The sequence below is a fragment of the Strix uralensis genome, chromosome 33 (assembly GCF_047716275.1).
Source record: "Strix uralensis isolate ZFMK-TIS-50842 chromosome 33, bStrUra1, whole genome shotgun sequence".
In the NCBI taxonomy this organism is placed as follows: domain Eukaryota; kingdom Metazoa; phylum Chordata; class Aves; order Strigiformes; family Strigidae; genus Strix; species Strix uralensis.
The window spans coordinates 2,409,315-2,431,160 of record NC_134004.1 but is presented as its reverse complement, the minus strand read 5'-3'; the positions used below and the strand labels follow the sequence as shown (position 1 = coordinate 2,431,160).

General features: G+C 45.4%; 2 protein-coding genes across 10 annotated transcripts; one reads left to right on the top strand and one right to left on the bottom strand.

Annotated features, from left to right (window-relative positions):
* Positions 1-1,769: 1,769 nt before the first annotated feature.
* CERS5 (ceramide synthase 5) lies at positions 1,770-20,640 on the top strand. 9 transcript variants are annotated; one of them, XR_012626786.1, is made up of 11 exons: positions 1,770-2,030; positions 7,716-7,821; positions 9,938-10,068; positions 11,045-11,102; positions 11,702-11,752; positions 12,419-12,511; positions 13,850-13,978; positions 14,264-14,370; positions 16,250-16,406; positions 17,516-17,610; positions 19,340-19,472. XR_012626786.1 is itself a non-coding variant. In XM_074853964.1 (11 exons), the coding sequence occupies exons 3-11, from the start codon at positions 9,987-9,989 to the stop codon at positions 19,490-19,492; spliced, it is 858 nt and encodes a 285-aa protein (XP_074710065.1). In that variant the 5' UTR covers positions 1,974-2,030; positions 7,716-7,821; positions 9,938-9,986; the 3' UTR covers positions 19,493-20,640. The 9 variants fall into 9 exon arrangements, 7 of the variants coding, with proteins under 7 accessions (XP_074710060.1, XP_074710064.1, XP_074710062.1 ...); XM_074853964.1 differs by lacking the exon at positions 17,516-17,610 and adding an exon at positions 10,679-10,706 and having other exon boundaries at positions 1,974-2,030; positions 19,340-20,640; XR_012626784.1 differs by having other exon boundaries at positions 16,250-17,610.
* A 170-nt stretch (positions 20,641-20,810) lies between these two features.
* COX14 (cytochrome c oxidase assembly factor COX14) lies at positions 20,811-21,766 on the bottom strand. Its single transcript, XM_074853987.1, has 2 exons — positions 21,196-21,766; positions 20,811-21,109 (listed from the first exon to the last, which is right to left on the bottom strand). The coding sequence occupies exons 1-2, from the start codon at positions 21,752-21,754 to the stop codon at positions 20,943-20,945; spliced, it is 726 nt and encodes a 241-aa protein (XP_074710088.1). The 5' UTR covers positions 21,755-21,766; the 3' UTR covers positions 20,811-20,942.
* Positions 21,767-21,846: the final 80 nt, after the last annotated feature.

Below are 21,846 nucleotides of genomic sequence, written 5' to 3'. Positions count from 1 at the left end.
GGGGGATCAGAACAGGATGGGCAAAAGAAATAAGGACGTGCAGGTATTCTACACTTCCATTTCTGGTTTCAGGTGTCAGGCATCGTAGCCAAGGACAGCTGAGGGCTTTTTTTCCCCCCTCCTATAAGCTTTGTACTGCAGTTAAACATGAGGTGGGTTTGCTTGGGATGGACAGGGGCTAAGACCTAGAAGAAATGCAGTAAGTGTCCTGCAGCAGCATGAGAAAATGCGCATATGTATATAGGGGAAGGAGGGAGAGAGAGGGGAAAAGAAGCCTGCTATCTAGCGGGAAGGTATTAGCAGTTGCACATCATGAGGCGTACAACCTACTGCTAATTTTTCTTTCTTTTTAAGGGAGAAGACTTGATTTGTACAGATAGAGGTATTGCAAACCTTTATCTCTTTGTAACCTTTATCTCTTCCTGATAAAATCCATTTGGTATCAGATTTCCTCAAATTACTAAGCAATTGGAGATCTTTCTGACTAGAAATTGGGCTAAGAGTATTTGAAAAGGAAGGGAAGAATATCTGTTGTGGACTTGGATTTATTGAATATGCCTACTACTTGTTTCTTAGGAAACGCAATTGAATTTTACAATGCATCCCCAGTTACAGGATACTAAAGTAATCCTGGCTGAGGTTTTAGTTTTATATATCATTAGTTCTAGTTAAATCTGAGGCATCTGTGAGTTTGAGATACAAGGACCCTTTCTGTTCACTCAAGACTTGCTGAACATCTTCAAGGAGGAATTAGCACAAGTGGTACTTCTAAATAAAGTTGTCGATTTAAAAAAAGTGAACAGATCATGAACTAGCCTGTCCTTGAATCTATTAGTTATCACAGTGTTTGAGTGCTTAATGGGCCGTTTAATTTGCTCTCAACTGGACAGATGCCAAAAGAGCTATTACATGAAATACGGATCATTTGCTACAATGTACAAGGAAGTTGATGCTGACCACCTTTATGGAGAGTTTGAGAAGCTAATTGAAAGGGTTACACAAAGGCTAGGCTTTGTTACTTGGTAACCCTTATCCCAAGACTCTCAAGCTAAAGCACACATTTTTTTCTGAATGTTTTAAAAGCTATCAGGAATATCTTAAACTTTGCCAACCAGTGTACCTCTCTGTTTTGTGCTTAAATGTTAAACCACATCACTGTTAATATTAGTAAAACTAATCCTTGGTCTCTTACCATAAACTCTTCACATAGGAAGTTGCACTGTCCTGCTTGCAGCTCTGGGGCCCTTCCCTGCAGAGGTGGGTGAAGCGGGCTGGGAGCCCGTCTGAGGGATCCTGCCCCGCGGGGCTCAACGGGAGGCGGTTTATCTACCGGGGCTCAGTAGCAGCCGCCTCCACAGGGTTCGGGCTGGGCTCGGCGCCTGCCTCAGCCGGGGCCTTCCCGGGGCAAGAGACCGGCTTCCCCTCAGGAGCGCGTGCTTTAGGCCCCATTAAAGACTCTCTTGAGGACTTTTTTTTAAAATCAGAACAACTCGTCTCTGTTGGCGGAAAAACCCCCGAGGGCTCGGGAGCGCGTGACGGGCCGCATCCCCTCAGCGAGCGCTGAGGCGGCGGCGGCGGGAGCGCGCGCGCGCGCCGCTCCCTCAGGAGCCCGCCCGGCGCCGTGCCCAGAGGCGCGCGGGCCGCCGCACTGCGCCTGCTCCGAGGTAACGGTCCGCGGCGGGGGCGGGGCCCGGTGAGGCCCCGCCCCACGCGCATGCGCCTCGGCCGCGAGGGGCGGGGCGGGGCTGGCAGCCGGCGCCGCCCCGCTGTCGGCTGCGGTGGCCGCTTCAGCTGCGGCCGCCGGGAGGGGAGGCAGGTCGGCGGCGGAAGATGGCGGCGGCCGCGGCGGCGGCGCTGCGGGCCTGGTTTTGGAATGAGCGGTTCTGGCTGCCGCACAACGTGACGTGGGCGGACCTGGCCGGGGAGCCGGGCCCGCCGGGCAGCGGGTTGCAGTACCCGCGGGCGGGCCACGTCCTCTCCGCCTTCCCGCTGGCGCTCGGCATCTTCGCCGTGCGGCTGCTCTTCGAGAGGTGAGCGCGGGGCCGCCCCCGGGGCGGCGGGGCCCTCAGGCGGCTGGGACGCCACCCGCTCCCGCCTCGGCGGCGAACGCGCGGCGAGGCCGCCGGTGTCTCTTAGCAACGGGCGCCCCGGGGGGAGCGGCGGGCGGCCCCGGGGCCGGGCCGGAGGCGAGGCGGGGCGGGCCGGGCCCCGCGGGGCGGCTCGGTCGGGCTCCCCGCTCGCCCCTCAGGCAGCGCCGAGGCCTTCCGCGGAGGCCGTGGCGGGCTCTCCCCCCGCGGCGCCTCCCGAGGCTCTTTTTGCGTGGAAAGGGAATATTGTGTAACGCTGGAAAAACCGTCCCGGGAACCTCTCCGTGTCTGTCGCGACATACACCAGCCTGTAGGGCACCTCTCTCCCGTGGCGCTGGATCCCGAGAGGCTCCTCAGTGCTAGCAGTACCTTGTGCTGAGGTAACGCAAGAAAAAAGTCTGGGGAGTTCACTTTTATTTCTCCTCCCGCCCAGGAGACCCTCGGCTGAGCCAGTGAAAGAGAACTGGCTGCTCTGCAGCTGGTCTGCTTGTGTTGCTGGTCTCTGCCGTTATTGTACTCTCCTTGCGAGTTCCTGGATGAGGAAATAGGACTTGTTCTCATGGCCTAGTATATTATTAATCAATTTGTGGATCCCCTGCATCTCGGGCATGACGGAAGTGCATGCAGATCATCGTATCTGCCCATAAACAGGTGTAATACAGGAGCTCTCATTTACCCGAGTATCCACAAAGACACGATATTAACTCTTCCCTGGGGCAGAGGTTTATCCTTTCCACGATGTGTATCTCTTACAGCCACACGCAGGGCAGACTGCGTGGGTGACATAGATACTAATTAGTAAAGCGGCTTATTTAGGAAAACTGTTAGGTGCAGACCGAGACACCTTGTATTCCTGTTCAGTTAGTTCATTAAAGATTGTTTTAATCTTAAATTTCTACATTGAAAGGGCAGAAGTATTTCTAAGCATGAAAGGGGCTGTAGGGCTGAAGTGAGGAGGAATCGAGTTGGTTTCGTTTTGTGGGTTTTCTGCAAGAAGTGTGAATTTTCTTGAGCTTTCAGAAATTAAAGAAGAGGGGGCTGGGGTGAAGTAAAAAGGCGAACTGTGGAGAAAAATGAATCAGGTCAGCAGAGTAGGAGAGAAATTTGAGAGGCTCTTTTTTGTCCATCTTATCTTTATGCCTTCCAAAAAAATTAAAAAGGCTTCAGAAAACTACTGGCAGTTCAAACCAGTGCAGAGGACCCAGGAACACACGTGGCAGTGCCAAAATCTCCTCTCAGCTTGGCCTGCTACTGCTAGTCTTGGCCAAATGGTCACACTTGCCAGCAGACAAGGAAAGGAAGTTGTGAGACAGAAGGATACCCCTGGAAATTATACTGTAGGAAGGTCTCCTCACTTTCCAAGCCCTGTTTAGTCCAGGTGTCTTAGTTTGGGGAAGAAGTGCAAAGGATTCTCATTTCTCTGGAGTGTGAGATGTTGGGACAGATACAGTGTGTCCTACCTGAGGGGTTGGTTCCTTTTTTTCAGCTGTCTTCGCTATACGGTGTCTCAATGGTGGTATCCTGAAGTGAAAGCAGATTGTGAGAGCAACTTGAGGGCAGTTTCTAGTATGTTTATTTTAATAGACCATATTTTTTAAGAAAAGCTTTTCTCTTTCATCCTGCCGCTTTGAACATGTCATAAAAGTTCAGATTTATCTTAATTAAATCCTCTTGTGCATATACCCTGATACAGACTTCGGGGATGATTGTGTCAAATGTCTTTCTTGACACACATTTGGCAATCGGACTTGATGACTCAGAACTTGAATTATATACTTGTGCAGCTCTTTTGTTTGAGCTTCTCTTCATTTCTTTATTTTCTCTCTCCTGCTGTAGATCTTCAGAGTGAGGAAGTGCTTTTGTGACACGGACGCTTGTAATGCTGACACATGTTTCTGTTAGTGAATGCTCCTATAAATTAACCTTTGCATCATGGTGTTGGTAACATATTCATTAGGCTGATCGTTTGTGGGAAGTAGATGACTATAGAGAGAGGAGGCAAGACTTGTAGAGGAAGGTGAAGTTCTGACTCAGTGGTAGGGGGGCGGATTTTTGTGCAGGCAAGATAAAGGACTTCTGCCCACAAATTTGGGGTTTTAATTTTTTTCTTGGTTATAGTTGCTGTTATTTGTCGTTCCACATCTTGTCCCACTGCAGGCACAAAAAAAATTTCCAGGTATCTGTGAGAAGCTGGAGCCTGTTATTCATATGATGTGTTTATAATTACACTGGAATGCCCTTCAGTAACAGATAGTCTTGTTACTCTGCAGGTCTGAGGAAGCTTGTGCTCAAGCTGCAGGGGAGAAAAAAGTGATTTTAGATGTCACTTCATCAGGTCTGTCTGGAAAACTAGGGACAGTTGTGGAATGAGGTGGTTTTGTCTTAACACAGTGAAACTGAGAGATTATGGAAATACAAACTCTTACTTTGAGCGCATGCTTTATAAATTTTACTATTTCTCAGATTGTTCTTCCTTTTCAGAGCTGTGGTAGGGAGTCATCAGACAAACCTGAATGTTCCACAAAGAAAGATTCTGTCTTTGGGTTTGTGAAGTACAACATGCCCGAGAAGTATTTGTTATAACATATGAGTGTTATACTTGAAAGTTGGTGCTGGTTTCAAAATCAGTCTATCTTAATAACTAGCATGAAAAAGGTAGCTTGGTTGGTGTGACTTAAGCCAGTGAGCAGATACCTGTTCAGAAAAGTGTAATATAAGTATTTAAGTGATGATAATTCCTTGCTGTGAAGGTGCGGCAGTAAGCTGACCTTGGGAATAGTTGCTGTAGTTAAGATTTCTGTGGAATCATAAAATAATTTAGATTAAAAGGACCTTTGGAGATTACCTTGTCCAGTCTTCTCCTCCAAGCAAGGCCAATGTTTTAGTCAAGTCAGGTTTCTCATGATCTTGTGCTGTTCAGTTTTGAATCTCGCTAAAAATGAAAATCCTGTTATGTGGGCAGACTCTCTTTTTGGTGCTTAACTGCTATATGCTATGCAGATTTTTTGTGGGATACAGTGCAAAACTTGCACATCTGAAAACCTATTCTGGGGCCAAAACTATAAAATGCCAGAGAGGTTTTAAGTGTGAGTTTTCCTAAATGGACACCTAAAGGAAATAGCATGTCATCTTGATATTTTTCTGACTGACAACAGGATTGATTGTTCACTTCCTACTCCACCTGCAAGGTGGCAACTGGTCAGAGCGATTGGACTGTGGCTGTTCCACGGGCTCCTGAGCGTGAGCCAGCCATGCCCAGCCCAGGTGAAAACACCTCGTGTGGCTGGTCAGGAAGCCCTGCAGAAGGACATTTGCCATTTTTTTTGCCCGAAGCCATTATTTGCGGAGTTAGAGAAGCTATGTTGTGGCGTTGGGTTAGACTTCCCTAAAAGTAATGAAATCCTTTGCTGCCATCCTTTTTCCTTCCTGTTTCTGTGACCGGGACTACCTCCCTTGCCTCCATTGTTGTGACTTGTCTGTTTGCTGCTGTGCACCCAGAAACGTTTGTGGGTTTTTTTGGTTTGCTCTTTGGTCACCCGCATGCTTGCCTGGGTAACTGGAGTCCTGTGCTGTATCTATAGCCTGTGGCTTACTCTTGATTTTTCTTTTTCTTTTTTTTTTTTTCCCCCCCTGATTTCTGGAAACATCTGTACTTTTTCCCTAAGCCTGCTAGTGAAAGAAGCCTGCTACTCCGGAATAGTTTTATGCAAAGTTTTGAGTTTGTTTGTTTTGTTGTTGGGTTTTGTTTTTTTCTAATCTTTAGGTCCCAACATGAATTATTTTTGCACCTTTTTTTTCCTGAGGAGTGCTATTTCTTCTTGATGCTTCAGGTTTTGAATTCTAGGATGATGTCAAAACTTTGTATGGATCACTATGAGCTTTCTTAACCATTCCTTCTCTTCTTTACTTGTTCTTAAAACAAAAGAAGACTCTCCTGAATAATAAATCAATTGAATGTGCGGATTTTTAGATTTTTTTTTTCTCAGGTTTCTTCTCTTAAGTGAGGAAACTGACCCAAACTGAGTATCTTCAGGCCAGGATTTTTTTTTTTTTTAAATAGAGTTATAAGCACTATATCCCAGAAAATGAAATAAAAATATTTGGCATCCTGTAATCGCACATGTGTATTTCTTTGCTGTTGATGTGGTATATCCTGTAGGAAAGAAGAGTATAAAGATTTGCACTTTTAGAGGGGGTCTAGCCAAATGTTTCATAACATCAGAACATAATTTCTGGCTGGTGGTCTAGATTATAGAGGAAGCAGTGAGCCATTTGAGCAAAGCTGAAAGGAAATCACCCTTTCCTTTTTTTTTTTTTTTTTTAAAGGCTATGATTGTTGAAATTATCAGGACTTATGAAGAAATGAGGCAGGGCAGTGAAACCTGGGGCCTCAGTGTCTATTACTTGTTTAGTATTTTCTGAGAGCAGGGGAGTTCCTTTAGGATTAGTCATGAGCTGATCTGTAATTTCTCAAGGGGAAAACCCCACAACCTGTGTCTGTTCTTAAACGCAGTCGTAGCTATTTGTTACTGAAGCACTAACAATGTACTCTCAAGAATGATTGCTGTTGGAACGCTTATAATTGTGATTCTCCTGAGTTTTATCCTTTTAAACACAAGGAGAAATGGTACCAAATGTAGTGGTTGGAAAAATCAGCATTTTCTGCTAAATGGGATACATATGTGTAGTTTGTTGTCTTCACTTCAGTTGTCTCTGAAACAATCTCCGTTTCAAAGCAAAATAGATTTAATGATGCAAATATTGGGTCCTTTTCAAAATTGGTTTTGAGAAACAGGTTCTTTGCTCTCTTTCCGTCTCAAAAAACAATAATAAAAATTGCTCCTTGAAACCCCTCCCTTTCTTGCCCACCAACAGGAGAGGAAACAATTCACATGTTCAGTTAGCACGTGCATTTTCCTTAGAATCCTGTGCCCTTTTTGACACAAAGGTACAGCAAAACCTGATAATTTTTGAATGCGTTTTTGAGAGTGTTTGTGGTATAAAATTCACTAGGTGTTAGATTGGCTTTTGGAATACATGGTGCATGCGGGGCTGAGTGAAATACTGAGATCTTGGGTCTTTCAGACTGAGTGACTTCTTACGTCTTCCTCACTCTCCCAAAGGAAGCAAGCTACTTTATTTTTCCCAAAGGCAAAAAAAAAAAAACCACCCAAACCAAAAAACTGCGTGTCTTTTAGGAACCGTGTCAATTGAACTTCCCTTTTTTCTGAGCTATGTGACACCAAGGCACGTTCTGGAAATAAGGTGTTTTGTTTATAGGGCTACAAGGGCTCTAGCATTTATGCTCGCAGAGGACTCCTATCAGCGATCTATTTTATTTCTGAGTAATGAGAATCACCCTGCGGGAGCATGTTCTGATCTTTACAAGCCAAGGATGTTAAAATTTAAGTTTTCGTTTTAGATGTGTGTCTGCAATTACCATTTGGACTTAATAAAAGATATTATTACTTCACCTGTGAAGTTTCTTTAAGCAAAGTGAGTGGAGATCCTCAGAAGCTTTTTGGTTAGGTTTTGAAGTTGGTGACAAGTCAGGGTCCTTGTGATTTAGGCAGAGGAGGGAAATAGGTATCTTCTTTTAATCTAGCTCTTTCTTCGGAACTCTTCCAGGTTTATTGCCAAGCCATGTGCCATAAACCTTGGCATTCAAGACAGTGGACCTCACAGAGCCCAGCCCAATGCAATTTTAGAGAAAGTGTTTACATCCATCACTAAGGTGAGTCGTGCTTCAAATTCTGCTAGAAACGGAGGCCTGTAAGTAAAAGTGTGGAGGGGCTTTTTGCTTCCACTTTTCTCGTTTGAGAGAAATGCATTTCACACTGTGCATGCACAATGAGTGTGCTCTTTCTTATTTTACTTTGCCTCTGGCATGTCCTTCTTGTAGCAAAGTAAATTCTCTTTATGGCTGAGCTATGCTTTTGTGCACAGAATCATCTCTTTGAATAAAAAAATGTTCTCTTTTTAGAAAGGTACGATGCCTCTTCCTTTAGTTCCTGCCTTTGCCCAAATTGTAACTCCTGTAACAAGTGGTAATTCTTGGTTTAACAAGAAATTTCACAGTATTTTTCACCTTCTATTGGAAAAGTGCTACTCTTTTCCTTGAGCTCTGTTCCTTTGCTGGTTTTATTGGCCAGTTGTGTGAATGCCTTCCTCTTATTTTTGCCATCTACTGTGGAATTGGATAACAGCTGTCCCAGTGGAAGTCAGTTAAGGAAAACATTCACTCAATGGAAGTGTGCCCTGATAAAGGGTAGGACGTTTAGTGTTGACAGTAGGTGGTTTTTTTGATTGTTTCATGGACTTTCTTTCACTTAAACTGACAGTGCTTCTTCACTTCAGAATTACAGAATTCCACACTGTCTGTACTCTGTTGAATGCTGCCAGTGAAATCCATGCACACAGCGTGATAGATTTTCATTAAAGATAATGAAATGGAAGGTTTTATGTTCTGATTTGGTGATGCTGAACTTCATTCTGAGTGGAGCAGATAAAGTGCTCAGTGAATGGAAGGGAAATTCCATAAAAACCCTACTAAAACTTGCCTCATGGGAACTTTAAAGTTTTGAGGTATTTGGAATGACGTGTGAGCTGAAAAGTCCCTGTGATTTGATGCCGTTTGTGGGGAGGACTTTTATGTAGGGGATGTCCTTGAAATTAATGTTTAGGAAACTCATGGGGACACATGCTGTGCAAAATTTATCTAGCTTAGGAAAACAGAGCTGCGTTTAACTGTACCAGCGTGCTTGTCTCTGCTGTTGGATTTAGAGAATCAGGATGTAGAGTGGCACTGATGCAAGGGAAAGATTTCATTGCTGTTCTGAAACCAGAGCTCTGTAAATTCTCCTTTGAGGCAGGTTCGCTTCCAATGCAGAAGTGTCAGGTAGCCCCAACCATTAAAGCCTGGTAAAGTGCAGAGATCTGGTTGTGATGGAATTACAGGGAAGTCATGGTCTCAATACTGAAAATCAAATGACAGATTATTTTGCTTTTGAGTTGAACAGTCTGGTGACTCTTTATTAAATCAGCATTCTGCATAGTTTTTTGGGTTTGTATGTAACTCAAGTAGTAAAATGTGTTTATCATCTTTCAGTTGTAAGAGCTCCCTGGCAGAGCTTGTTAAAAGGACACTGAAACTAACGTGGCTTATCTCACCACTGGGCCATTTTAGAGGTAGTTATCAGGTTTTGTTCACTTTGTCTCTTATAAATCCATTTATGTCATTATTCAAACAAATAAACTGCCAGTAGAGTTTCCAGTCACAGAACAGTGATATATTCTTTATCATACAATTATTTCAGTTTTCATATTTTATTTATAAACTTTGATAACGGAAGTAACGCCATCTTTACTGTGCCCTTTTGGAATGTACAAATATCTAGTGTGTTAAACCAACTCTTACTTTAAAGTTTCCCTAAACTTGCAGTGAGTAGCAACACTTAAATGTATTCAGCTTTGATCTTCCTGAGTTCTGGACTGTTTGAATTGATGTGCAAGTTCTAACAGGTAGGACAGGACATTTTAAAAGCTCCTCCTTCCAAATTAAGAAACAGAATAATTGCATTCTTTGTCATAATGTGCTGTCAAATGATGAAATAGATGAGGAAATGTTAAACCAGAAGCATTCTGAATAATTAAGTAATTAATTGGCTTATGAAGGTTAAATTGAATGAACATTTGTGGCAATGGGTTCCTGCTTCTAGTCTATACCTAGTGCCTTCTTGGCGTGTGTTTTTTGTTATCTGTGCATCGTTTCTATTATAGTACAGAGGGGGTCTCAGACTGAAAGTAGGTTGAGAAGTCGGAGAAATGACACTTGTTTCATTTTCCTTCAGTCTCCAGATGGAAAAAGGTTAGAAGGCTTGTCAAAGCAGCTAGACTGGGATGTTCGAAAGATCCAGCGCTGGTTTCGTCATCGGAGGAACCAGGACAAACCCACCACCCTCACTAAATTTTGTGAGAGCATGTATGTTTGTGCAGAGGCCAAGATGTGGCTTCATCTTAAAGCTCCAGCTGTATGTTCTCTTTTCTAACTGAAACTGTGGTCAGCTCCTGATTTAAACTAGTGTCTTGGGGTTGGCTGGTGGAAGAAAAATTCTTATATAGGCAAATGAAAGAAGTTAGGAGGGCTGTCAGTATTCTAAAATATTTTGTATATGTGCATGAGAGACCAGAGCACGTGTACAGGAGTTATTCCTGTCAATGATGAGCAGCATTAAATAGTGAACCAGGTCCTTCATGCAAACATAGCACCTTGGTGTGCATGTGTGTGCGTGTGTGCGTATGTGCACAAGATGAGTTTGCTGTCTGCAGTTGTGTTGTAGACCAGCGTTTGTTCCCAGACAGAACGACCTTATAGCTTACACAATCATGTATATATGCTTTTATACAGACACTTCTTGGATTCCTGTTCTTTTCATTTCAGTTCATTCCTTTGTTCTTTGTTTCTTTCTGAATGCTTACAGTTACCTCTGTTAGTGTAGTAGCATCTGAATATTTTTTCCTGACTTGTTATTTCTTCTGTGCTGGTTTCTTTCCTTTCCAGTAACTTTCTTCATATTAATTCTTCCCCCCAGTATGGTTTTGTCTACTTAAAGCCACAAGGTAAGAGGGACAAATATATATATTAGGATACCTTCTGGATAACAATGACTTATCTTGTTGTTATCTTGTTATTGTATATCAAAGCATATGAATGATGCATGTTCACTCTGAACTTTATTTCAAACTTGGCTGTTGATGCAAACTCGTGTGTGGTGTGAAAACTCTTAAATAGGTTTATCCTTACATGAAATGTTTACAAATGAAGGATTACCATTTGGTGGGCGAAAGCTTTTCAGGTGTCACAATTGGGGTTTTTCACAATTGTTCCAGTTTTTGTTACAAATGTTAACCAGAAGCTATTTCTATTTCGTAAGTTTAATTTTTGCTTCTTTTTTCAGGTGGAGATTTACATTTTATTTAAGTATATTTTTTTATGGAATCAGGTTTCTCTGGACGGTGAGTTGATCTGTCATCCCCCCCTTGTTGTTCTGTGTGACATGCAGCTGGGTTATGCCTGTCCTGCTGAAGTTCAGGGGGTTTGACTACCTGTGGCACATCTTCAGTGCTTCACCTACCTTCAAACAAGGAGGGTTTAGTGGTGATAGTCATCTTTGTTCCCTTATTTGGGATCCTGGGGTTTCTGTTTAAGGACCTTCTTTACACTGTAGGAAAGCTTCCATACAGATCTGTCATTATGGAAATATTAGAAATGTATTTGTCCTGTTACCCCAGAATGGGACAGAACTGGGCTTTTTTTTGCTGTGGATAGCTGCTTATATTATTTTTCCTGTCCCTCTTGAAGGGATACAGATTCATCTCTTTGGGTCTTTGTTATTATTAGAGCTGTATGATTATTCTGTGAATTTCCATTGCAGTATAACTTGCCTTTCACTGCAGAAAGAATATTTTAAATCACTCGGATGCTTTACAATAAATTTAGCTTGAATGGTAGAATCACAATAAAATTCCAGTGAAATGGTACTGTAGTGGTTACCTGCCTTAGGTGATAGGGAAGAAGAAACCCAGTAGAATAATAACTTACCTTTTCCCTTTAGGCACCCTGGTTTTGGGACACACGACAGTGCTGGTACAACTACCCTTTTCAGGTAGGAGAGAAACACTTACTAGATTGCAACTTTTTGCACAATTTCAGGTTTTATTTTTTGCTAATGATAGCAAATTGAAACTCAGTGAGTGCTTCTCGTTCTGCGGGGTGGATGCTGCACAGGCAGCACCTTGTAAACTTTCTAGCATGTGAATGGCCGTCCCTTTGGAAGGTACAAAGATGGCCTTTACTCTTCATGTCTTCAGATCCTGGTTAGGTTTGTCAACAGCAGTGTTTCCTCCAATGGAACTGACTCAGTTCGTATTTGTTTTATGTTTACTTGCTGCTGAGATTATTAAAAGTGAAAAAAAAAATGCTGGTAATTTACAGTGTTGTTTTCACTGTGCAAGTCTGACGGTAAAGAGGCCAACAGTCTGTTTCAGTGCCTGGTTTTCCTAATCCAAGAGGCTACAGTATGAGTTGTAAATATTGACAAGGGAATCTCACTCCCTTTGAATAAAGCTCAAACACACAAGTATGTGTGACTAAGCCTAAAGTAAGACGTCTGTTGCTTAAGCTTGTTTTTACTAAACCTTAATTCTGGATCTTTTAACTTATGCCTCAGCATTCTGGAGGAACAGAGTGGGAGGGGAAAGAAGAAGTCGATTTTAATGTAAAGTTTAAAGTACTTTGTCTTCTAACTGTGCTATCTTTGTTTGTTTTCCAGCCTCTAACATCCAGGCTTTATTATTACTATATCTTGGAGCTGGCCTTCTATTGGTCTCTCATGTTTTCTCAGTTTACAGACATTAAACGGAAGGTGAGATTAACCAGAATTGCACTAACCCCTTTGCTAAGTAGATAGGACTAACAAAAAAATGTGAGTGTGCCTGGCCAGTAAAGCTAAAGCATATCAATAACTGTATTTTCTTCCTCATTCACATCTTTGTGTAGCCTACCTCCTTCTGTAATCACTACCCAGTCCTGGGGAAAAGGGAGGAGCAAGCCTGATCTATCCTTGAGAGTCCCTTTCACCTTCCAGGGGAAAGAACGGAATCACTCAGTACCTCCCAATAAAAAGTTATCAAATCATTGCATAAAAATAGATTTAATTAGAAGGCTTGCAAGAAAACATGAAAATGAGATGCTCCAAGCAGTACCTTTGCTGAGTCATGTGAGAAAATGGCAAACGCTAAAGCAACAATAAATGTTTTTTTGAAAGTGATTTTTCATGTGTGTGTGTAGCAGAATGATGACTGGTCACGATTGCCGGAATCTAATTCTGTTGTGCTACATTCTAGGATTTGGCTTGCTGTTGGAAAACAGTTCGTAGTAAATCATAGTTTATTGCTTCTGTTACACAAACTGCAAAGTAGCAAATTATCCCAATTCTTGCATTGACTGTTCAAAAAGAAAAGTTGGCCTGGGATTTTTTTTCTGTGCTGAAATATTAGCAGGTGAGGCACTACAGAATATCTTGGAGCTGCAGAAAGGGAGTGATTAACAGCATCTGTGATACTGTTTATAATGTTTAATTTGTACTCTGACTTGAACAAAGCGGATTACATTCCCCACTGCAAGCACGGGAAGGTACATTGACATGGAATTGTTGTACCCAGGGGGCTAAACTGGAAAACAGCCCTGAATGTATGTGCATTGTGAACATTTTTTTAATGAAGTGGCCTAGTTCTTGCTGTTGGGTTATCTTGTGTTCTGTGCCTGCTATGCTCTGACAGGCTTTTGCACACTGACAACAGTAACAGCAGCATACTTAAACCTGTGCCAAGAACTGAAAGCACTAGCAATATGACTGTAAAACCAAAAGGAGCCAAAAATAAGGGCCGTATGTTGTCCTGTCAATCTTTTCAGTGGGTTCTGCAGGCATACTTATCTTTACCTTGCATGGGTGTCCCAGAGAGACTGTGCTGTGCCTGTGGAGTTCTGACTTCACAGGGGCACAAGTGCTGGGAGAGACCTTCCTGGAACCTTTAGTGATGATGGTTGATGATGTGTGATGAGCTGTGCTTTATGTAAAGTGGAGTCAGAGTCTGAACTGAAGTAATCCTGTGACCCCGGTTAGTTAGTTTTGTGCCTCTGTTCCAAACCTTGATTTGTTTGACAGCCAAAGAGTCTTCATTCATTTTTTTCCTGTTTCCAGGACTTCCTGATCATGTTCGTCCATCATTTGGCTACAATTGGACTCATTACATTCTCTTATATGAATAATATGGTGCGGGTTGGAACTCTGGTGCTGTGCCTCCACGATGCATCAGATTTCCTTTTAGAGGTGAGTTTCCTTTCAAATCTTTGCGTGCCTAGCGCTAGTGTGGTCTCAGGGGAGCAAGCTGACTTTCCCATTCTTGATAAACTGCATTAAATATGCCATAAAACTTGTGCTGCTGATCCTGCCTTGTCAGCTTTTCCTCATAACAGCTTTAGCGCTGAGAATAATCCCTAAATGTTCCAAACTCCTTACAAATGAGATGGCTTGAGGGTTTTTGAAGCTCTACAGCCTGGTAATTACATGAGTACACAAAGGGAATAATATTCTCATGTTTCTTGTCTCTTTTAGGCTGCAAAGCTAGCCAATTATGCCAAGTACCAACGTCTCTGTGATGCTTTCTTCATGCTCTTTGGTGTCGTATTCATTGTTACACGGCTGGGCATTTATCCTTTTTGGTAAGCACCTTGAACTGTAAGGTCTTGTTTGTTCTTTCAATCCTTTAAGCAAAGCCTTTAGACTCCTTGCAAGCATTCCAGCCTGCCCCTCAAGGCAGCCTGAAGTTGCAGGCAACCCAAGTCCTGTTTGGAGCAGTACGTTCAACCAGGCATGTGAAGAAACCTCTCGGCAGTCAGCTGAGGGAGCGCGAACAGTGACTCGAATCCTAATGCACAGCTGCCCCCTCTCCTCTTACTGCAAAGTGATGACAGAGCTTATTAGCTGGAGCCAAGTCAGCCGCTATCTGCTCTGAAAGACTTGAAGGGTTGTTTGCTTCTCTTAAGAAGTTTTGGAAATAGTTACAAATGAGGCATGGTCTCTTGAGGTAATTTGATTTTTGAGTGGCTGGCTTAGTCATCATTGCAGTTTCTGATTCTTATGACACTCGTGTTCTATCCTTGTGTCGTGACCGTTCAGAGCCCGAAATAGGTCTTAGGTTTCTTGGGAGGTAAAACCCTGGCTAAATGGCTTAGAGCTAATCATCCTGTAATGAGATTCCCTCTCACCTCAATAGGTCAGGCTTGGGGAGGTTCTTCTGTTGATGAGCTGTTGCCTACTTCTTGTTTCTGTTGAAAGAGTGTGGTGAAAATTTTGTTACACCTGATTATTACCCAGTTTACTTTGGTTTTACTGCATATATTTATTTCCTAGGCAATGGACAGCTTGCATTCCCATTCTTTTTGGGTGCCCTGACGGTAGGCAGAAACAATACTTACGCTTTGTATCAGGGTTGCAACTAAAGCTCTTGCTTGTTTTCCAGTAAATGCAACAAAGGAGTCTGGATAAGGAGGAGCTTTAATTCTTATGTCTTCATAGGCTCCTTCCAGTGACAGATGAGATAGTTGTCATTGTTTTTATAGCTGTTGTCTGTCATGAGGTGATGCTTTTGCATCATGCTATTGCTCAGCAGTCCTGTAAATCTTTAATGTATTTTCCACTGGCTGTAATGTAATTCCTCAACTTCGTAAAGAAATCTGTCAAGCTTGCAGCAGTGTTGCAGACCCTATGCTGTTTCACTTCAGGGATATTCCCTTTCCTAATTAGTAGTATAAAACATCAACAAATCTCTGGAATGGCATTTAATTCATCCATAAACTGGCTATCGGTTAGATGGTTCTGCAGCTGCATTTTGGGGAACTTTGGGTTCTTCTTTGAAGGGCTTGTTTTTTTTTTCTTGTGAAATGTTAAAAGCTATGTGAAATTAATGACGTCTTTAAAGGTCTCTCCATACCTCTCTACTTCATAAAATCTAAAGTGTTTATTAAATTACTTAAGTACTGGCAATAACTCCCAGCGACAGCAACAGCAAAACAGTAATGAAAGAAAGCGCAAAGCTTTATCCATAAAGCAGTTTCTAGTCCTCCAGCTTGGCAGGGGAATCTATAAAAATCCGAGGGAAGAGAATAGCTCACAGGGAGGGAGGCCTACTGGGAACAAAATTCCTTCCTGATCGTTAAATATGGGTGAAGACTGCCCAAGTATGAGTGTGTTAACAGTTGTTTTGATGACCAGTGCAGCTTGACATCACTTCCTGTAAAGTTGTTATAAAGGCTTGTGCTTTTGAGAAGGAAATTGGCAGCAGATCTGTATGTGTAACCAAATTGCAGAACATTCACATCTTCTCCTGTTTGTTGCTCAGTTCAAATGTTTCTAATAAGCTTTAGTCTGTCTCCTGACTCTGGCAAGAGACTAGCTGCATCGCTGCTCTGACAGGAGCAAAGCAACAGATGCTTAAATGAGATACAAACTGTTGTGCATCTGGCCGCTCCTCTTAATTTAGAGCTGGAAGCCATGTTACCAGCACAGCCGGTCTGTAATGTGTTTCTGGATCTCTTTTAGGATTTTGAATACAACCCTATTTGAAAGCTGGGAGTTGATTGGTCCTTATCCTTCGTGGTGGCTCTTCAATGGGCTTTTGATAACCTTGCAGATCTTGCATATCATCTGGTCTTATCTCATCATTCGCATTGCCTACAAGGCCCTCGTGCGGGGAAAGGTAAGATTGCTGGTGACTCTTTGGGGTCCTCTTTCCTACGAGCCCTACTAAGCAATTGTGAGAAACTGGGCCCTTCAGTGAGGGCTGGTACCAGTTCTCAAGGGACTTGCATCAGGAGTGCTTTGTAGAACGGTAATTTTTCTACCTCGGTTCCTCTGCAGCCTTGAGCTGCCAGGTGTATACGGAGGCAGGGATGCTCTCCTCTCCGCTCTGGTCATGCAGGGAAATAACACGATTTTCCAGTATGTTCAGGTGTTGTAATACTAGCGATGATGACAGATGTGTTATGTACTTTGCTTGGAGTTTAAGGTGGTAGTAGGCTCTTTTTTGAACAATGACATAGGATGTTTTCCAACTTCAGCTGGTTCTTGGGGTGTGATGAGGGTTATGCATCTTCCACTTGTTGGTACTGACACAGGCTTTTCTGGCTGTGGGTGCAGGCCAGGCATTGAGCTGCAGCGTGCAGAGGAGAGAGCGTTAGCAGAAATGCAGCGGAGTTTGCTGGTTGTCAGGGGGCTATCGGGGTGCAGTCTCGCTTCAGTGCTGAGTATTCTAATTCTGATTTGTGTTGGGAGTCTCAGGGAGAGGGAGGGTGAAACTACAGCAGCTGGTTAGCAACAGATACTGCCCTAAGAGTGAACAGTGCTGACTTTCAGCTGCAACCTCCGTTGCCAAGCAAAAAGGTGTAGTTCAACTGAAGTAGCATGAGACAGCGCAAGCCAGTCTAGGAACTAATTGACACCTAGCCTACGCATCAAGAGAAGCCACTTCCTTTGCAGCTACCGGAGAGCAACAGCTGATTTCATAGCACAAATGCATTTTTTAATCAGGTATTTGGTATTCTGATGTGATTTTTCTCTCATGGCTCTACTTTATTTTGTGTTTGACTTCTTAGCTGCCCTGCCACATGGAATGTAACCTTGAAAAATATTTATATCGTAGCTGTCTGGCAGTGATTGTTGGGGGAAGGCGTGTTTCAGAGGATGCGCATGATCTTTTCATCTGTTCCCCACAGCTGCTACTGCAAATGTCTTATTTTCTGTCTGTGCAGCGGTTTCTGTATCCTGAGGTCTACATCTTTTTCCTTTCCTTGGTTCTCTCCTGTCCAGGTGACCTAGCCAGAGAAAGGACTCTAAGCTCTGTCTTCATTCTTTTCTCCTTTTCTCTGTGCCAGATTGGAGCTGCACAGTTTCACCCTTTGCATGTAAGTGTGATCTGTGCTTGTTCGCTGAAACACATCTGTGTCTGTTTCCAGAAGAAAACAAAAGCAAAGCTCTATGGTCTTGGGGCTTTAGGTGGCCGGTGCCTTCTCTTAACACGTTTCTCTCCCTGGTTGATAGTGCTGGTTCTGACTATGCTAAAATGCAGGTTTTTCCAAAGGTCAAAACAGCGTCCTGGGGTTTGTTCTTATCTGCTGTCAGCTGGCTGCATGACCTTCACCTTTCTGCTTTTATACGCCCACAGAAACTCTGATATCTGCCTTCAGTGCTCATTAACACTGTGCTGAGTGGGTGAGGACAGGAGAAATGCAGTGCTCTTTGTGAAAAAGACTAGACCAGTCACTCGTCCCCCAAATAAAGGGAAAAATTTCAAGGGATTTCTGCTTCCTTCCAGTGACTCTTTGAACTTCCAACATAGCAGGAGAGTGGGGAAAGATACCAAAAGTTCTGGCAGCAGAGAGAAGCCAGTACATCCAACAGGCCTGTCAAAACCAATCCTGGAGATCATTAACTTTACCTGGCTTTCTGCCAGGTCTTCCCTCGAGTTCAAAAACTTCCTGCGCGGTGCTGTTCGAAAGCCCTAACCCTGACTCAGAGCGAGGCGAGTGGAATGAAATCCTGAAATCCTTGGAAAGGTGCGAGCCGCAAAGTGCTTGCACAAGAAGTAAACGAGGGCTACGAGTTGCAGCGGCAGGAGCGTGGCGAGCCTGCCCCGGGGTGCGCAAAGCACGGGCCGTTCCTGCAGTCACCGCTCGGCGCTGGGGAGGTTCTGCTCTGGCACCCGGCCACCAGCCAAGGTGCTTGTTTGCAGTTAGGGCCGGGCTGGGGATCTCTTCCCTCTGCCTCCCGGTGCGCGGGCTCTGCGGTGCTGGGACACTGCCCTCCTCCGGCACCCGGAGCAGCCGCCGCAACGCGCGCCCGGCTCTGCTGCGCGAGGCCCAAAACCCCACATACAAATCGAACTCTGCTGGATTTGCAGTCAGTCTTTTAACTAAAGGCCTAACTCCGTAAAGCAGATCTAGCTCTCCGGGCTGAGATGCTCCTTCTGTCCCTGAATGGGTGTTTGCTGGATTTAGATAGTTGTCTTTTTTCTACAGCCCGCTGTCCAAACAGGCTTCTGCTCGTAAATGACTCTCATGTATGAATCACAAGCTGTGAAAATGGGGGGCACTTTGTGCAGACAGTAACATGATAAATATAGCTGGTTAATTTTTAAAATATCAAAGCCGCTCCCTGTAGGACAAAATGTTCTCTCTAAAACCAATATATACATGTTGTTTTGGTCACCGTACCCACTGATGATTATGGTGTGAGAAGTTTTTTGATTCAAAACAAATTTGTTGTTTGGAAAAGCGGCCTTTAACCAATCTAGAATGCAGCTCTTGGAAGACAAGAACAACCACAGATCTAGCGTGTCCTCTGATCTGGTGAGAGCAAAGATAGTCTAGTGCTTTCACAGATGTACAGAGTATCTGGAAAATGGAACTCGTATTTCCAAACTGTCATTTTCAGTGTCTGTCTCTCGCGTTCTGTATGTGATGACAAGTTCCTCCTTGTGAGTTTGAAGTGATTCACGATTAAATGTAGAAGGTAAATGTAACTGACTGAAGCTGGTTAATCACAGGGACGCAACCTTCTAACTACTGTTTTTCTGTGAATTTTTCAACTTCCCTTCTGCCCTTTCCACTACCAAATTTCATTTGAAATGTTTAGGTATCAAAAGATGACCGCAGTGATGTAGAGAGCAGCTCTGAAGAGGAGGATGTGACTTCCAACAGCACAAAAGGAGTTTTCAGCACTTCAAGTAACGGCTCCAACCGCATTAATGGCCACGTGGCTAGTGGCCAGTGGACAGAAGAGGAGTAAGGCCGTGGAGTGGCCTTGAGCAAACACGAACTTATCTTTAAATATCTAGATGTGTTGAGCTCCACATTCCCAAGTGATCTTTAATCAAGATGCCCCTTCCCCAGAAACCTCCAGCAAATCTGAAATGGGCACAATCCAGACCAGTCAGAGGCTTTGCACAACAGAAGGGATAAAGCTGATGGCTAGGGCAAAAACAAAACTGCAGATTTCACTTTAAGCCATTTTGTACTTAAATCTTAGTCCCGTCGATGTTTGCAGAGGTATCTTTGTGACAAACTGTTTTTTACTAGGATCAACTCAAGGCACAACAAGTTTGGACTAGGCTGGCTGCCGACTGCAGGAGGGTTACGGCGCCATTTCGGTGATGGTTTGCTCCAGTGCAGGTTCAGCATCTCTCCCTGATGCACTCCAGAAGCCACTTAAAGAGCACGGAGAACGCAGGGCCCCGTGGTTCCACGTCCAAGCTACCCTGACTGTAGCAGAGACTCTTCTTCTCAGTCCTGCTGTGAGCGCTCGGGACTGCAGCCAAGCTTTGAGTTGGACTGTGCTACAACGGAAATGTCCCAACTCGCCATCGGGGTGCTACATGAGAAGGTTATAGCTTCTGTCTCTGCTGTCACGAGGGACCAGGCCAGCGTTTGCTGCCTACTTTGGTGCTGCAAGCCCCTCTGAAGTCTTGACTACAGCCTTCTGAAATGGGGGAGGGGGGTGGTTTATTGCCCCTAAGACAACTATCACAATACATGCCTTTTAAATTTTTTTTTTTTTTTTCCTGTTGCAAGTTGTGGTTTTGAAGATGTTTCTAGACCTACTGGCTACGGTTGGCTAAGCTAGGACTTGAGCTGAGGGCGGACCAGTACTGGTGGGCTGTGTTTAACTTTCCACAAAATGAGATGTTTCAGTCCTGCTTGTCTGTACTCCGAGACAGAAGTGAATGTTGCTGCTCTGATTCTGCAACTGTGTGGAGGAATCACTGGGCTGGAAAGGCAGCCACACCATAGGCTTTGCTTTTTTTTTTTACTCAATGGTACTTGGGGGTGATTGACACACAGGTCTTCTATTGTGAGCAAAATTTTGGAAACTTCTTGAGTTGTTACCATTTTATACCATTGTTTACTCTTATCTCCGATTAAAAGATGCTTCAGAAACTTGCCTGACATGTTTCATCTTGAGAAAATAACCTCAAGGACAGGGTCTGCCCCTTCTTTGTGATTCTGAGCAGCATGTGCCCGCTGCTGGGCCGGCTGCTGCCTCCGAGCAGCACCTTTTTAAGCCGGTTTGTGCTGTTTTGGGCAGACACCATGCGGCACCACGCTCGGGCCTTTTCACAGAGGTTTTATTTCGCTCCATCTCGCGGGGAGAGCCGGGGGGCGGTTTCCCTCGTAAGCTCTGCCCCCCCCCCCCCCCCCCGCCCCCGGCCGGGAAGCGCGGGGCCGGGTCGCAGGCGCCCTCAGCTCCCGGGGCCGGCCGCGGCCTGCCGCTCCCGGCGGCGCTGGAGGAGGCGGTAGGCGCGGACGCCGCACAGGTACCCGCCGTAGACCGTCAGCAGCATCATGGAGCCGGAGAAGGCCTTGTAGCCGAAGTCGGCCAGCTGCTTGCCGGACACCATGGCTGTGCCTGCAACACGAAGCGGCGGTGAGCGGGGCCGGAGCGCTCCCTCCCCCGCCCCACCCCTCCCGCCGCGATCCCCCCCGCCCCCGTACCTGCGCCCTCGGGCTCCGGTGCCACCGGCGCGCGGTTCGGCTGCGCTTCCGGGAAAAGCCCCGCCCTTCCCGTCACGTGAGGCGGGGAAGGGGCGTGGCCGCCGCGCTGCCTGCTGGGAGCGGTAGTCCGCGGGGGGGCGGGGTGCTGCGGCGCCCCCTGGCGGCGGGCGGGCGGCGCCGCTCGGTCACCTCCGGCGGCGCCTTCTCGCTCAGGGCCGCCCCAGGCCCGCTGCCCGCGCCCCCTGCTCTGCCCGGCGCGGCCCCTGAACCCGCCTCTCTCTGTGGGGCCCTTCGGCGCCAGGCGCACCCCGGGGCACCCAGCGCGAGGCCGAGGCGCCCGCAGCCCTGAGGGGACCGTCCTCAGCTGCAGATGGAGCAAAGGCCGCGCCGGGGCCCGCTCACGCCCTCGGAGGCCTCGCGGCCCTTCCTGAGGGCCCAGCCTGCGCTCACAGCCGCGGAGCCTCCTTCCAGAGGACCTCGGGAGGCCGAGCTCCTCCAGAAGCCCCAGGGCAGCCAGAGCGCGGCGCGGTGCTCTCCTCCCCAAGCTCCTCGCTCGCATTTCGATTGTGCTGTCCCGGCACTGTGCTGCGCCCAGGGCTCTGTCAAGCCTGAGGCCACAGGAGCCTGGCAGCCCCCCTCTCCCGTGTCCTT

Bases quoted from the DNA above. Each gene is read 5' to 3' on its own strand.
- CERS5 (XM_074853959.1), top strand. From the start codon at position 1,831: ATGGCGGCGGCCGCGGCGGCGGCGCTGCGGGCCTGGTTTTGGAATGAG. The intron at 7,822-9,937 runs GTGAGTCGTGCT...ATTTTCCTTCAG, and splicing joins TGTTTACATCCATCACTAAG to TCTCCAGATGGAAAAAGGTT. The intron at 10,069-11,044 runs GTATGTTTGTGC...TTCTTTTTTCAG, and splicing joins ACTAAATTTTGTGAGAGCAT to GTGGAGATTTACATTTTATT.
- COX14 (XM_074853987.1), bottom strand. From the start codon at position 21,754: ATGCGAGCGAGGAGCTTGGGGAGGAGAGCACCGCGCCGCGCTCTGGCT. The intron at 21,110-21,195 runs GTACGGGGGCGG...TTCGTGTTGCAG, and splicing joins ACCGGAGCCCGAGGGCGCAG to GCACAGCCATGGTGTCCGGC.